Below are 14,616 nucleotides of genomic sequence, written 5' to 3'. Positions count from 1 at the left end.
ACTCTAATTAAACAGTAAGGGGCAACTTTTAAAGTCTAAACCAGTTTCTCTGATGGTGTAAATTCTCTGTTGGACTTCCATAAATTGATGCAAATAATCCAGGACTGGATTTATCATGGAAGTTAAAAATAGCTCTCTGTTTTAAAGATATTTTAGAAAACTCACAATGTAGAGACAAAGTGCTACTCAGGGAAGGAGTGCAAGATGATCTTTAGCCACGCCATCGCCTGTTGTTCTTTACAATTTCAGAGGAGTATAAATGATAAAAGGGAACCATTTCCTGCTTGACAACAAGCTAGTGATTGTCACCTGATAAGAACTGTAAAATGTAAAAATTAAGAGTTGACAAGTGTAGATCAGAGCTGTCCAAACTGATGGCCTGTGGGCCACAGGCCCAAGCTCCTTGCCTGGCTGCCATTCCCCTATTGCTCCAGCTGTAACAATATCCAGAGACTCCAGGTTTCCCCTCTGTCTTCCAGTTTTCACTACTTGCCTCTGGCACCAGGGGCAGAGCAGTGAGGTGTAGCATGTCCTGGGGGAGTGAGGGTGAGTCTGCATTCTGGGGGGACATGTGACTTGCCCCAGTATAGCACATGGGCATGCGACCTTCCCTGGTTCAGCTCATGTGGTGTGCAGCTTAGAAATTGAATAGACTTAGAGTAGATCATAAATATCACAGAAAAGTAAGGCTAAAAGGCACCTCAGGAGGCCAACCAGTCCAACCCCCTGCTCAAAACAGGTTCCTCACTATCCAAGCCATCCTAGTCAGGAGTTTATCTAACCTGTTCTTTAACCCTTTGGCAATAGCCCTCATGCAAACTACCAGGCATAATACCTAAAACATTGAGAACTTGCCACAGGTAAAGGAGAAGAATGAGGGCACTCTCAATGCCCTGCTACTGTAAGGACAGAAAGCAAGAATAACTATGAAGCAAGCAGAGTGCTGCCTATCATTGTCTGGTAAGGGTTTGCTTAAATACAGCTGATTTTATGAGAAGAAAATTATGTTGATACATGATCTGTAAGGTCCCTTCCAGCCCCTAACAACTATGATATTATGAATGTATAAATGACTAGAGGAAATTAAATGTAGAAAGATGGATCCTTTTCTTATATTATTTAAATTGAATGAACATTTTACTGCCCTCAATTATAATATTCATGTTAAGTATCTTTAATCTGTCAATATCAAAAAATGGATTGAGAAAGGCATTTAAAAACTTAGTGTAATTGCCTGCCTAGTTGCTCAGGAAAGGAGATTTTATATTGAGCAGCCAGCCATTTGGCATGGTTGGGTAACATGAACCTGGGATCAAAATTAGGGAAGTTTTTCTTTAGTTAAATCATGATGCTGCTTCACAGACTGGGTCAAGAAATCCCCATCTCAGACACTTAAACTTGTTACATACTTAGTAGAGAATTTCTAGGCAAACTTCCTTGTTCTTTTGTTGCTTCTTTTATATCTCAATTATATTATAGGAAACACAATAGCTTGACCACTGGAAAGGCAAAGTAGGAAAATGTCATAAAGATTACTCCTAATTATTCCATCAGGATGCACAGTTTGAATCCCCCCACCTCCAAGAAGGGAGCAGACTTGAACACTGATCAAAGGATATCAAGGGATCTCCCAGGAGAGTCAACAGGAAACCAAGACTCCTGCAGGGAACCTTCTGAACCATCCCTATCCCCTGTCTGCCCTTGACCTAACACTTCGGCTCTACCAGAACCTGACTTAAAGCTTCTCCAGACAGAAGCTGCCCTGGGGAGCCCCCATCATAGAGGCACAAGGCTGAATAAATGACAAGTTAATGCAATGAAGATAGATTTTAACCACCTGAAGAAGGAGCCCTCAATACCCCTTCCAAATGTAAAAAAAACCCTTTAATTTGCTGACAGTGTTTACTGGATGTCGTCAGAATAGATAGATATTTTTTTTTTCTTTTAACAAAACTATCTTTACAGAAATTATTGCTTCCTTAAAGTCCTTCTTTGAAAATCATTTGTATTATTACTATATAATAAGTACCTGTAATTTCACAGTATAGCCATGGCTATCTATTTTGCAAATATTACTAATATCATTTTGGTTTTTTACTCCAGTGAGAAAACAAATAAACATATCACTATATAAAACCACCAAGATTGCAGTCTAGACTCAAGTGGTCTAATTAAAAACAAGAAAGCAAATCAGTGTAAAGCAATGAAATGGTTTCTCTAACATATCCTTTATTACTTTTGCCAAAAGTAAAGTAAGGCTGTAGGATTACTGAAACTAATCATAAAATGTATCACAGTGATCTGGCATCACTTTTGGCAACTATGACACTAAATATAATGAGCAAACAATTTCTTTTTTAACTGAGATTTTCTCTCTATCCAAAATAAATTTCCTTTTTAAAATTAGACCACTTGAGAGTTATGGCTTGTTTTTGAACATTGGCTTTGAACAAAACTAGATTTAGTTAGCAGCAATACAACTGCCTTGTCTATACTATCAAAACTACTCTCAAAAGAAGTCATAGAAGGGAGTTTCACTAATCTACATAAAATGGCTATGGCAATACACAAACTGTATGTAGACCACACCCTTGGATTGTTATTTCAACATTTATTCTCTGCTTTCCCAGTGAAACTAAATAACTTCCAACCTCTTGACAAAAGACAGTGAAGATATGAGGAACCTACTTATCTCTATACTATCAGTCATAGGCTAGGGGCAAAGAAGATCATTTTCACAGAAAGTCTCTTACAGATCTGTAATTCACCAAAGGCATAAGAAAAGCCCAGTGACCACAAATGAGAACAGTTTAGGAGAAAAAGATGACAATATAATTCATCACAGCACAGTTCATTATGTTAACTATGCCTAACAGGACAGACACTAGCACACTGCTGTCTATTTTCTCCAACAACCATTAAATGCAAAAATACCTTTAAGGCAGGGGCCAGGAAACTAAGACCCCCCCCTCCCTTTTATGAGATGCCCATCTCAATGAACCACACACCTTCACTTGTCGTCTTTCCAACTCCCACATGTTGCCTACCCTGGAAGCCAGCTTCAACGGAAGGAGTGAAAAGTACTCTTAGCAATGCCTAGCCCATGATCTAGTAGCTTGCTTGAAAGTGGGTGATGAAGGTTCAGATCTGAATAAGGATGTCTTAGGACCTGGCTCTCCTATTCCCTAAGCAACACCCTAATCACTACACCAGTGGTGCTCAACCTTCTAGCCCTGCAAGCCAGATGAATGGCATGAGGCTGACCCAGCACTCCAGAATGAGGCTCCGCACCACCTCCACCCAACCCATCATCCTTCATTTGGTGTACAGGGCCACATCATCCAGCCTGTGGGACTCCCCATGAGTCCATACATTGGCGGCAAAGGAGCAGCAATTGCTGCCACTTATCCTCTGTCACTAAATTTTCAGACACTGGGGAGCTCTGCTGGTGAGATGACTGGCTTCTGTGGGCCAGATCTGAACTAAAAGAAGGGGCCCCTTCCTCCAATGTCGTTAATAAGTGGCAGAACAAAACATAACATTTCCAAGACTTAGAACAGAGTATACACAAATACCCTGACAGAACAGGACTGCAATAGAATGTAAGTGCCCTCAGAAGAGCGAGAAGAATTGCACTGGAGGGAGGTAGGATCTAAAAAGCTGCTAAATAGCTAACATAACACTTAAATATCTAAAGTTTGCTGCAGAAGTGCTACATGCCCTCCACTGAGGAAGACCTGGGTTTGGGTCTCCATTTTCTCTAAAAATTCCAGGAAAGCATTTTTTTCTAGATGAGTTGACTTTCTTCAAATGGTCAGGCAGAAAAAAAAAAAATGTTAAAATCTCTGAGAGAGAAGTTCATCAGTTTCTGGGTCAAATGGTATGGTTCCAGTGATGGGACAGTAATATAAGAAATGATGCATTCATTGATAAGTAAACCAATGAAAGGACTTGAATTATGTCTACTGTACCAATTGACTGCCCCTATATATATTAGCCTATCAGCGTCATTACTTGAACACAGGTACTCTGCTTCCAGTATAGGAGGTGGCCTATCCAAACTCAATGATGCCACTGCTAGACATGATAATGTTACTATATAAACCTGGCTTTAGTGGACTGAGCAAAGGAGATCCAAATTCCATTGCTAGCTCTGCCACCAGGCTGCAGAGTGACCTTGGGCTAATATCTCCATCATGTGACACCTGATTTTCCCCAGCTCTAAAAACTGCACCTCCTTCGTAAATCCACTCTGAAATCTACTGGTTTCAGAAGAGCACTGTATAAGATTTCAAATGCGATACTGTTGTCACAACAGGACTAGAGATTTTCTTCTTCACCATAATGCTAAACTTCCTCATTTCTTTTTTCACCTTGAACAATTTTAGCTAGCATTCCAGAAAGTGTACCTAGCTATAAGCCCTCATGTTTCAAAATATAAATCAAGTGCTTGGAAGTCACAAGAAACTGGATAAGAATGCTCTTGTGCAACTGTCAACCCTGACACCTTTCAGAAAAGCATGTGGTGTGTAACGCTGGCAGATGGGGAGCTGGACCAGTGATCTGATCCAGTAAGGCAAGTCCTATGAATTGGTGTGAAGGATAGGAAAAAAAATCTTTGCTCTTCCAGATGGTGGATTAGGCAACACATTTATATTAATCAGACACTCCTCAGCAGAGCTCAGGAGAAGAATCATAACAAGAACCCTACACCATGCTACTAACAAAGGATGAAGATACAGTGATTGGATACCTTATGGAGAAATTGTGCCTGGACTTCATTAGTCTCTCATATACGCATGCATGGTATTCTTCTAGATAGTCAATAAGTTAATATTTTTCAAGCTTGAAAGCAACCTTCTATGTTGTACCAACTCTAGCACACATACCCACTCCTTTTCCAACCCAAGGTGGTGGGGAGGAGGAAATCAATCAATCAATATTTTACTGCCTTCTTTATCAATCTCAAGTGACAAGTTTAGTACCCAGCATTCTCTGCACTTTCTTGGAATTACTTACATGCCCATTAACAATTAAGATGATATTTGCCTGCAAGTGGCCAGATATTATGAAAGAATGAAGAAGGCATTTGATTTATTCTGTAATGTACTTTTACTTAACTGGTCCAACAGCACATCCGTTGTAATACAATCAATGAGGAAAATGTGAAAAACAAAAAGCTCCCTCATGAACAAAGCCAAAAATCAAATTATGTATCCATGCAGAAACAGCTCATATCTTCAATACTTCCCCTATTGTGCTTTTATTCTAGGAATAATTTTATAGGTGTCCCTGGCTAAACACTGAGGGAAGGTAAAGTGATATGCTTCAGTAATTTAATTTTTTTACTATCCAAGCATGTAGTAATAAAAGGGTGCAAAAGAAAACATAACAAATAAAGGAATGTCTGACTCCTGTAATACTGTATTTGCTAGGATCCTATGGTACACTAACCCTAATCTATGTTCTGGTTCAGTTACCATTAATATTGCCACACTGAAAACAGGATTAATAGCAAAATGGATAGAGCTAAAACCTTGGCACTTGACCTGATACAAGAAGACACACTTTTAAAAAGGAGCACTTACGAGGTTAGAAGTTTAAGTATTACAAGTCATGTCCATGTTCTCATGTATAGTCCCAGTTTCTTAAGAATGGAAGGTAAGCAGTAGATTCTGAGATTGAAATCTGTGCACTCAAAAAGAGTCAATCCTTCAAATCACTACTTTCGCAAAACAAACACAAACTATCATGGGAATACAGGCACTAATTTCATTGCTTATTCAGAACCCACTGATGGTTGGCTTGCCCAGAGAATGTCAACTGCAGTGGTTCTTGTTCAAACATGGGCTAAGGAAAAGCATTCCAAAACAAACTAAATTGTTACATATGGCAAGCAGGGTAAAAACAGTCTGCAACGGATTAAGATTTTTTTTTTAATTTGATAACTGATTATAAGTTTATAATGTATTTCTAAAGAAGCACAGTGAACTAATTATGTTTGTGTTGGGAGAGGGGGAGGAGAGACGAAAGCATTTAAGATGCTATAAAGATGCAACCAATAATATGAAATCCTAGCTTCCAACCCCTGCTTTTAATATTCTCTCTAGAAAAAACATTTGATTTTGATTTCAGGAGTGGTTTGTGATCAACAATTTAAAGATGGTTTAAAATTTCAATGGTTTCTTTCTTTGTGCCTGAATGTTCTTATTAAGCATTTTTACAACGTGTGAACCTACTGCAACCATAGGCAAGACCTCTCTCATCCAAGCACCCCTAGCCCCCATGAAGAGTGTTAACATTTCAATTGACCTATTTGAAATGAGAGCTGCAAGAGTTGGGCTCAAATTCTCACTGAGCTAATTCCCAGAATACCAGACTATCATGAAAAAAATATTACACATTACTCATTTGGCTTGTTTGTGTTATTTTTTCCTTTATTTTACTATCCAGGTTTGCAAAGAACAATATATTAGCAGATTCCTACTAACAATCAGCTACATACTTTGAACCAATGATTCAAATTATTTGTAAAATACAATACCCTTCAGATTTGTCATCATTCTTCCTAGTGTTGTATACTATGTACTTTGCTAGTTACTACAACAATACAAGCTTTCTCTTCCAAACTGACAAATCTTTTCTGAGTTAAAAGCAACTGCTTAAATTACTGCCTTCAAATAAACAACCATTTTTAACTCTCTTAACAACTACCAAATCTAGAAGAATTCATTCATACCCTCTTAATAGTCACACCAAAAAATTAAAATAAAACAAAAAGTATATTAATTGAAACAAAAATACCTCATGTGCCAAATGACAATATTCTATATACCACATTCAGTGCAACTCTTCACAAAATCAGAGCATTTCTAATGACTTGGCTATTGTAGAACATGCCTTTAAGTGAACATAGGTGGGGAAATCCCTGGGATGTAAAAAACTGAACAAAACTGAGGTAATGTGCTCAGTTGGTGAGAGAAATGGTTGAACCATTATGCACTTCCGGCATCCCCTACAATAGTGCTGGTTCCAGACTTCCAGTGAGCAAAAATGACTCACAAGAAAAAGTAGAAGGGAAACTCAAAACTATAGTAAAAAATAAAACAAAGTCCCACCTTCACTATCCCAATAAGTTTCCACCCAAAAGTGAAGGTCATCAGTGTATGCCTTACCTATGTGATGGATTTACTTTCAAATGCAACCTTTAGAAAAAAAAGTAAGCCTAACCTAGTAACTAATATTCAAAAGCCTGTTTTCTCATGCTTCACTCTTCAGCCTAGTCATAGGGAGAACATTTTAAAACCAGTTAGTCGAGGGTTTATAGAAAGTGGCATTCTGCAAATAATAAGCAATTGTTAGCCATTTCAAAGGAAAAGCAATATTGTGTTACTATCTTTAATACCTTATTAATATCTTTTAATAAAAAAGAATAACAGTAGCTTGAGACCTATCTGAGAGATCAAACTGTTAACACCACAAGCCAATGAAGCACAAATAGGGTCAATTCTCTGGCTCTGTCTGAACTATTCAGACATCAATACACTACTGGCTGCTTCTCAGACCAGTAGTGATGTGACAACTGCAGAGAAGGTAACTCAGCCACAGTTCAGATGGGAGTGGAAAGTCATTTTTTTTTTTTTTTTTTTAATGAAGAGTATAGCTAAAATGAGTTGTGAAAAGACCTGAAAAGGCCTTTTGAGATTGAAATTTTTATGTCTACTTCTTCTTTGTTTAGCACTATGTTGAAGGTAGCCTAAAAAAAAAGGTAGGCCCATCTCCTAAAAATCAGAAAGAAAAATGCTGCAGTCAAGAAATATTGCTGATGCTGCTCTATGCATAAATTCAAAGAAAAATAATTTGTTGCACAATGATGTAAAAGGCTCTTTCTCTGGCAAAATAATGCAGTGAGAAATAAGCTATTGCAGCTTTGACTGAAAATGAACACTGATATCTGTGAAATCAGAATGACCAGTTAACATGACAAGTACAATTAATTTAGAGAAATGGTTAATTTAGAAATGAAAGAGTAAATATTTATTTAGTAAAGTATTTTACCTCTGCTCGTTGTGTTCGGGGCAAAACAGCCGATTTCTCAATGGCATAAACATCCACCAGGTACAGACGTGCTCCTTGCTCTCTGTCCAAAATGGCAGCAGTCTGGATTACACCAGTATGGCGCCCAATGGTAAACAGACGTCCAAGACTTTTATCTTCGCAACGCACTGATACGATGTAATATTCCACTTGGGCTTCAGAGCCTCTTGGACTAGCTGCTTCTATCGCTATTACGTTTGTCCCAATTGGTTCACCTTCTTTTAAAATAGTAATATATTTTGGCTGTGTGAAAACAGGTCCATCAACTCCTTGCAGAATAACAGTCATCTCAGTGGTTGATTTTCTTCTTTCAGGACCAAGGTCTGTAGCTGCAACTATGAGGTTGTATATGAGCTGAGAAGGTACCAAAGCTGAGGCCACTCTTAAGTCTCCACTGTAACGATCCACAATAAAGGTTTCAGTATCCCCATTGATTATTTCATACTCAACTTCCCCATTTGCTCCTTCATCAGGATCTGCAGCAATAATTGTAGTTAGGACTGAACCAATCACAACTGAAGGGTCTGCTGCAAGAGCATTTTGCGATATGAATACAGGCACATTATCGTTTTGATCGGTAACTAAAATAGTCACATTTTTCACAGCAAATCGTCTAGATTCCACGGGAACAGCCTGATCAGTGGCTTTGACTGTTAACTCAAAGAGATTAGCAAATTCACGATCTATTTCAGCATTAGTAAATATCGTTCCTCTGATTTCATCTATACGAAAATGGTTACCTCTTGGCATTTGTTGAATGATTGCATACATTAACTGCCCATTAATATCTGCATCTGGATCCCGAGCAGTCACAGAAATAACAGAACTACCAACAGGAATGTTCTCAACAATAGATTTAAAAATGTCCCCAGGAGGAAAATTGGGAGGATTGTCATTAAAATCCCTAACATGTATTACCACTGACATTGTTGAAGACCGAGGAGGCCTGCCTTGGTCCTTTGCCGTAATGTTTAGTTTAAACAGAGATTGTGTTTCAAAGTCCAACTTTTTTGCCAGAAAAATACTGCCAGTATTGGGACTGATGCTAAAGGTTCCATGGTTATTAGTCCCTGTAATGCTATAATGGAGGTCCGCATTGTCACCCGAATCAGAATCAGTAGCAGTGACAGAAGATACAAGTTCACCAATTCTCATGTTTTCCAAGACATCCACAAACAAAGTAGACTTAGGGAAGGAAGGACTGTTGTCATTTTCATCTAGTACATCAATGCTTAATGTACAAGTTGAACTGAGGGAAACTGTCCCAGAATCTACCGCTTGGATGATAAGCGAATAAGATGCAGTAGCTTCATGGTCCAGTTTGCCTACTAATGTTACCTGTCCCGTGCCACTATCTATTGCAAACTGGTTTTCTTCATTTCCTTTAATTACAGAATAGTGAATCAAGCCATTATTACCTTCATCAACATCTGAGGCAGAAACTCTTAAAACTTGTGTTAGATTTGCTGCTAATTCAGATATAGTAGCTTGGTAGAGGTCTTTTAAAAATTTGGGTGCATTATCATTGATATCTTTCATATAAATTTGCACAGTTGCCTGATCCTTTAGAGGTTTTGGCAACCCCTGATCTGTTGCTATAACCGTAAGACTAAATACTGCTGCTCCCCTTTGCCTCATAAGAGATTCCCTGTCAAACTGATAAGTACTTGTTATTTCCCCAGTTCCTGTGTTCAACTCAAAATCTGGCTGCATATTTTCAAAGGAATACCTAACTTCACCATTTGGTCCAAAATCTTTATCAACAGCATTTATTTTACCCACAAATGAACCACCACTCTGTTCTTCTTCAAAATAAAACACATAATTGGTACTGTTAAACAATGGTCTATTATCGTTTACATCCTCTAAAATTATTGTGACATTTACAGTAGCACTAAGCGGTTCTACTGCTCTATCAGAAGCGACAACCAGTAGAATATATCTTTCTTGAAGCTCACGGTCCAGTTCACTCTTTATATACAGCTGGCCATCTGGGAATATGCCAAAGGCATCCCCGGTATTTCCTTCAGTTATAGTATAAGCTACTTCTCCGTTTGCTCCTGAATCCTTGTCAGAAGCTTGCACTTTAAAGAATCTGGAATTCACGGGTTCTGACTCCAAAATAGTGACTTCATAGGAAAGCTGATCAAATACAGGTGAGTTATCATTTACATCATGAACAGAAACAGCTAAAATAAAACTGGAGGAGAGCTGTGGAACTCCCATATCTGAGGCCAAAATTTCTACCTGATAAGACCCAGCAATTATGTCAAGTGGCCCTTCTAAACTTATGTTGCCATTTTGTTCATTAATGGAAAAAAGGCCCTTTGGATTCTGCTTAAGGCTATAAAGGACCATGCCATTGACACCTTCATCGGGGTCAACAGCTTTGGCTTGAAATATGGTATGCCCAGCTTTCCAGTTCTCAACCACATTTACACTTTCCACTGCATGAATAAAATGAGGGGAATTGTCATTTAAATCTTTGACAGTTATATTGACCATAGTGTCTCCAGTTATTGCCCCCCCACTAGCCACCACTTTTAGCTGGTAAAACGCTTGCTCTTCCCGATCAATGATACTGGCCGTGGTGATCTGGCCCGTCACCTTGTTAATGGCAAACATGCCCCTTTGGTCACCTGTTGTAATAAGGTAGGTGATGTTGGTGTTAAGGTCCATTGTAGAAGCATAAACAGTGCCAACATGATAGCCCAGAGCAATGTTTTCAAAGACAACAAAGCTGTATACATCCTGGCTGAAAACTGGGGGGTTGTCCTGAGTGTCCAAGACAGTGATGGTGACTATGGCCTGATTTTGGGAGTGGAGATGTCCACCATCAGTGGCCATTATTTGCAACTGGTAGGCAGTCTTCTCTTCCCTGTCTAGGGCAATTTTTGTAGTGATGACCCCTGTCTGGGTATGGATCTGAAACCTGGAGGTGTCTCCAGCTGAGATGCTATACTTGACTGTCCCATTGAGTCCCATGTCTGGGTCGGTAGCAGACACAGTGGTAAGATAGCTGCCTGCAGGCTCATTCTCCTGGATATGGGCAAAATACTGAACTGGGTAAAACACAGGGCTGTTGTCATTCACATCCAGCACACTCACGTTGACCCGGGCTACTGAGGAAAGGGGAGGAGAACCTAAATCAGTGGCCAAAACCTGAAGGGAGTAGTAGCTCTGTTCTTCTCTGTCTAATTGTGTGATGGTACTGAGCTTGCCTGACACAGGATCCAGGCGGAAGACCCTGCGAGGGGCCATCAAGGGGCCAACTGCTGCCACAGTTGGCTCAGCTTCCTGCAAGGAGAAGCGCACAGTCCCATTGTCCCCCAAATCCCCATCAGTGGCACTCAAGACCAGCAACTCAGTGCCTGAGGGCGAGTTCTCAGCCAGGGACACCTGGTAACCTTCTGGTTGGCTGAAGCGGGGTCTGTTGTCATTAACATCCAGGATGGTCACCATCAGCTGAGCATAGGAAAATTTGGGCTGTACTCCTTGGTCACGAGCACTGATGTTCAGCACCACCTCTGAGGCCCTTTCTCGGTCCAGCCCACCAGAGGCTAATATGCCATTACCGGGGCCAGTAACACCAGTGTCAGTGCCCGCAGTGGTGACCAGGCCACTGTGCTCACTGATGCGGAACCAGCCCAGCTCATTCCCAGAAACAATGCTGTATTTGAGGTTGGCATTGAGACCAGAGTCACGGTCAGTGGCACTAAGACCCCGCACATAGCTGCCCAGTGGTACCTCCTCACTGATATTGATCTGGTAAACAGACTGCCCAAAAACAGGCGGGTGGTCATTGATGTCATTCACAAATATCACCAGGCTGGCCACTGAAGAGCGGCTCACTGGGGCAGGAACTGCCCCGTCTGGAGACAGGGAGGGACTAGGGGACCCTGGTGATGGTGGAGGAGCCCCAAAGTTATCGGCCACAGCCACGGTAAGATTGTAAGCAGGGATACGCTCCCGGTCCAGTGCAGCTGCTACTTTGATGAGACTGAGGTTAGGTACCTTGCTGCTCTGCACCTCAAAGTGACGCTGCTCATTTCCTGCCAGGATGGACACCGAGATGTTCCCATTGGCAGCAGGCGAATCAGCATCACTCACAGTTAAAAGTGCCACCACTGTGCCAGGAGCGGCATTCTCATCCACTGATGCAAAGCGGGAGGTGGCAGGGAAGTAGCGGAATTTCACCCGCGGCTCATTGTCGTTCACATCAATCAGGCGGATGAGGGCCTCAGCTCGGCCGCTCAGCGCTGGCACTCCCCTGTCCGTGGCCTGCACAGTCAGTGAGTATTGCTGCCGTATCTCATAATCCAATGGCTCCCGGATGCGAATCACCCCGCTCTCGGGGTCCACCTCAAACGGGATATTCCCAGCCCCTTCCCCACCACCACCCTCTGCCCCCTCCAGGCAGTATCGGATGTCAGCATTGGTGCCTTCATCAGCATCAGCTGCTGCCACCTGAAGGACGCTGGCCCCAACTGGTGCATCCTCAGGCACCCGGGCTTGGTAGAGCGCTTGGCTGAAGACGGGCGGGTTGTCATTGATGTCCTGCACGGTGACGTTGACCTGCAGGTATCCACGCCGCCGCGGCTCTCCCTTGTCCTCTACCTGCACCAGGAGCTGGTAGGTCGGGGTGGCCTCTCGGTCCAGCCTGCCCCGGGAGACCAGATGCAAGAAGGCTCCTTCCCCACTGGGATTGAGGGTGATGTTGAGCCGGAAACGCCCTTCCTCATTGCCCCCCACGATGCGATAGGAGCTGTGGTCCACACCATTAGTGCCACTGTCCGCATCAGTGGCCGTGTCCAGAATTAGCTGGCGGCCGCTGCCCGTGTCCTCTTTGAAGGTCACCACAATGGAGGGATCCGGAAAGACGGGCGCATTGTCATTCAGGTCCAGCACCAGGACCCGCACCTCGCTGGGGTACGTGGGCTGGCTGGACAGCACCACCAAGTCCATCACGTCGCTGGCGAGGCTCTCCCGGTCAATGGTGGCCCGGGTGTGCAGGGCTCCGGAGGTGGCGTTGATGGAGAAAAGGGCATGGTGCTCGCTGAGGCGGTAGGTGAAACCCGGGCGGGTGGCGACGGTGCCCACCCAAGCGCCCGCGGGCTGCTCCTCCAGCACCTGGAAGACCTGGCGGGGCTCGGCGCGCGCGGGCGGCGGCAGCGGCAGGACCAGGGCGCACAGGAGCAGCCAGCCTGGGGACGCCGGCCAGCCCATAGCGCTCGGGCAGGCGGCTTGGCGCGGGGGGGTGGCGATCCAGCTCAGGAAGGCGGCGAGGGGGAGATCCGCCTGAGCCAAGGCATCCAGCGGCGGCGGCGGCAGCGGGGGGCTGCAGCTGCCCGCATCCCCCGCGCCCCCGGCTCGCGCAGCCCGGGCGAGGGTACTCACGCGGCGCCGAGAGAGACGCGGAGGGCTGCGGGGTAGCCTCCAAAGCAGGGTTCCGGCTCCGTCGGGGCTGGCGGCGCGGCGTCCTGGCGGCTCAGCGCCCGCCGCCCATTTGTACATCCCCGGCGGGGACCCCGGGACAGGGCGCCATCCCCGCCGCTCGCCGCCGCCGCCGCGCCCCGGCTTTGTAATCCACGCGCGCGCCGCCACTGCCGCTCCTGCTGCCGCTGCCCGGAGCCCGGCGCAAACTTTGTTGGCGACTCATGGATCCCCCTCTCTTCACCCCGGCCCCGCCTCCCCTCGGCCCGCCCCGCCGCCGCCGCTCCGCCCCGCCGCTCTGCTCCCCACACGGCCGGCACCCGCCTCCTGCACCGGGGGGAGCGCCCGAGCCCGAGCGCCCCACAGCCCTCTGGCCGCAGGGGCCGAGCCGCGGCGTCCCGGCGAAGGTTGTGGGGGCCTGCGTGTCCAAAGTGGGCGACGAGGCGAGATACGGAAGGGTGACGAGAGCGCTTTGCAAATGGGCTCTCCTTTAAAAGAGGAACAGTCCCCGAGGCTTTCCCCTGGCAGAGCTCCAGGGGCAGCGTGCCCCCTCCACGAAGCTGCCTGGACTGAATTGATTCTGGGTGGACATAGGGGTGCACGTGCCCCCCTGACCATTGCCCTGCCTGACAGCCGACACTGATGCTGTCGGCAGGGCTCATGCCCCCTGACAGGGCCACCGCCGTCGCAGCTTCGATAGCTGCCCCCCCAGATGCAGGAGACACCAGTGGCTCATGCTTGGCATAGCTTAGAGCATGGGTGACTGGTGCCATCTTAGTCAGGGGAGGCACGTGCCCCCCAGCAGCCAGTCAGGGACTGGGGGGTCCCCCACACATCTCACCACAGAAATCTCCCAGAAGTGGCTGCGGGGCTCCATCCAGGCACTCACCTGCCGGCGCTTGCAGGGGAGGCACCAGTGCTACCACCTGCCCCCCCCTGCCTGTTGCCTAAGCAGTGAGTACAGCCTGTCAGGGGGTGCACCGGTGCTCTCAGGGGGTGCACGTGCACCCCCATGCACCCCTTACATGTCGCCACTGACTTAGAGGGAGCGCTGCCCAGGAGCTGCCTGAGCTCTGTTCCCTGCCC

The 14,616-nt window shown here is 44.8% G+C and overlaps 1 protein-coding gene across 1 annotated transcript in view; it reads right to left on the bottom strand.

The window, feature by feature from the left end:
* The window catches only part of FAT4 (FAT atypical cadherin 4), a 234,083-nt gene extending 220,339 nt beyond the window's left edge, over positions 1-13,744 (bottom strand). Inside the window, exon 1 of the mRNA XM_014596206.3 lies at positions 8,059-13,744. Within this exon, the coding sequence (XP_014451692.3) occupies positions 8,059-13,611 (5,553 nt within the window). The 5' untranslated portion in view covers positions 13,612-13,744. The remainder of the gene's footprint in view (positions 1-8,058) is intronic.
* Between the last annotated feature and the right edge of the window lie 872 nt (positions 13,745-14,616).

The sequence above is a fragment of the Alligator mississippiensis genome, chromosome 2, assembly GCF_030867095.1.
Source record: "Alligator mississippiensis isolate rAllMis1 chromosome 2, rAllMis1, whole genome shotgun sequence".
In the NCBI taxonomy this organism is placed as follows: domain Eukaryota; kingdom Metazoa; phylum Chordata; order Crocodylia; family Alligatoridae; genus Alligator; species Alligator mississippiensis.
This window is presented reverse-complemented; position numbering and strand designations above follow the sequence as displayed.